At 44.4% G+C, this 1690-nt stretch overlaps 1 protein-coding gene across 1 annotated transcript in view; it reads right to left on the bottom strand.

The window, feature by feature from the left end:
* Positions 1 to 1349, bottom strand: part of rerglb (RERG/RAS-like b) — an 8742-nt gene extending 7393 nt beyond the window's left edge. The window contains exon 1 of the mRNA XM_056282593.1: positions 1239 to 1349. Coding sequence (XP_056138568.1) covers positions 1239 to 1290 — 52 coding nt within the window. The 5' untranslated portion in view covers positions 1291 to 1349. The remainder of the gene's footprint in view (positions 1 to 1238) is intronic.
* Between the last annotated feature and the right edge of the window lie 341 nt (positions 1350 to 1690).

Below are 1690 nucleotides of genomic sequence, written 5' to 3'. Positions count from 1 at the left end.
AGGTGAACATGAAAATATATATCCATTTAACACAGCTTAAGCAACAAAAAAACAGGGCAAAAATGTGTAAATCTCAGCTTTCCTGCGTGAGAATATGGAGGTATGGGAACATAGGACATTACTGGGAAATAGCTAATAACGCCACTTGTGCCGGCTTGTGAGTAGAAGGCGGCCAGTTCAATCTTTCGAAGCAGCCACAATCATTCTCAGTGGCGAGGGCAACTCTCTGTTGAGGTGTCCTTGGGCAAGACACACTGTTTGAGTGAGGCTGCAGAGTGGCCATCAGTATAAGGTTTTAATTGTATTGGCAGGTTCCCAGTAGTAAATATATGTATTTGTGGATGTTAAACTGGGACGATTCCTATAATAATAAGTACTCATCCTCAGCCAACCTTGCCTGGATGGGTTAAAGTGAATACCAGATGAATAATCTTCAAAGCTAGTGAGAATTCACCACAGCTAAGGAATATGACAATACACCAATGAAGTGCATCCTGACACCAAAACCTCTAAATGTCTGCTGACTTGACCTCTGTGGCATTAGGAATATACTAGGAATATATAATATACGCTGTTTAACCTGTCATGCCTATGAAAATATATTGTAAAGGAAGGAGTACAGTATGACTTAAGCTTACTACTGTTTGTTTCAACGTGCCTAGAGCACCAGATGGGTCAGACTGAGAACATTTAGATAATGTCAGATAAATCCTTAGTTATATCAAATGACTTAATAAGATAATCTCAGCTTTCTACCACCGATGAATACTGTCCTATGTGGCACCTCTACAAAATACAGCACGACATCACTGCAGTCAGCCATCTGATAAGACTACTGTTTGTGTGTTTGGAGAGCTGTGTTAAGTGGTTTATTGTTAATTTTATTTGTTTGGGTTTTTTTTGTTTGATTTTGTTGTTGTTTTTGTTGTTTTCACTCTAAGATTTCCACGACACTCCGTTATTTAATTCGTTGGTCAACAAGCGTATCTTACTTTCACATGGTGGGTATGCACAAAAACAAAATATATATTTTTTGTACATATCCTGTTCTTGCACTTTGACTCCTCTAGCTACTTTTCTAAGTGCTTCTATTTCCCACTCGTGTTGTCGAGCCAGCAAAACAGCGTTTCATTATGACAGCGCGTGTAAACCTGCTTTCGCACGCGACGAAAAGCGCGGGTCAGCTGGGAGACGAACTCAACGTAAGGAAAAGGTAGAAATCTCTGACTTCGCCTCACCTGACTTCCCGGCGCCCTCGCTCCCGAGCAGAGCCAGCTTGATGTGGTTCATGCCTGCATGGGCTCCCCGCTGCTCTCTGTCACGTCCGCAGTCGGGCGCTGGGCGGCCGGGTCGGCTTCACGCTCCGTCTCGCTGAAACGCGGAACTTGACTCTCCACCTCCGCCAGGAGCCCCTTCTCCCTCATCAAAGGCTTGTTTTACTTTCAGGTGCCAGACGGAGAGTGGGAGGAAAACAAAAATGTCTTGTCTTCTCTCCCCCCCCCCTCTCTCTCTCTCTCTCTCTCTTTCTCTCTCTTTCTCCCCCTCGCACCGTCTCCCCCCCACCTCCTCCTCCTCCTCCTCCTGCACCTCCTCTCTCTCTCTCTCTTTCTCAAGATCAACTTCTGTACTAGCCTTCTCTCTCCTCTATTTTCTATTGTGTTCAAGCTTTTCTTCCATTCTCTCTTTTATT

This window comes from Lampris incognitus, chromosome 6 (genome assembly GCF_029633865.1).
Source record: "Lampris incognitus isolate fLamInc1 chromosome 6, fLamInc1.hap2, whole genome shotgun sequence".
In the NCBI taxonomy this organism is placed as follows: Eukaryota; Metazoa; Chordata; class Actinopteri; order Lampriformes; family Lampridae; genus Lampris; species Lampris incognitus.
The sequence above is the reverse complement of the archived record's forward strand: the minus strand, read 5'-3'. Positions and strand labels throughout refer to the sequence as shown.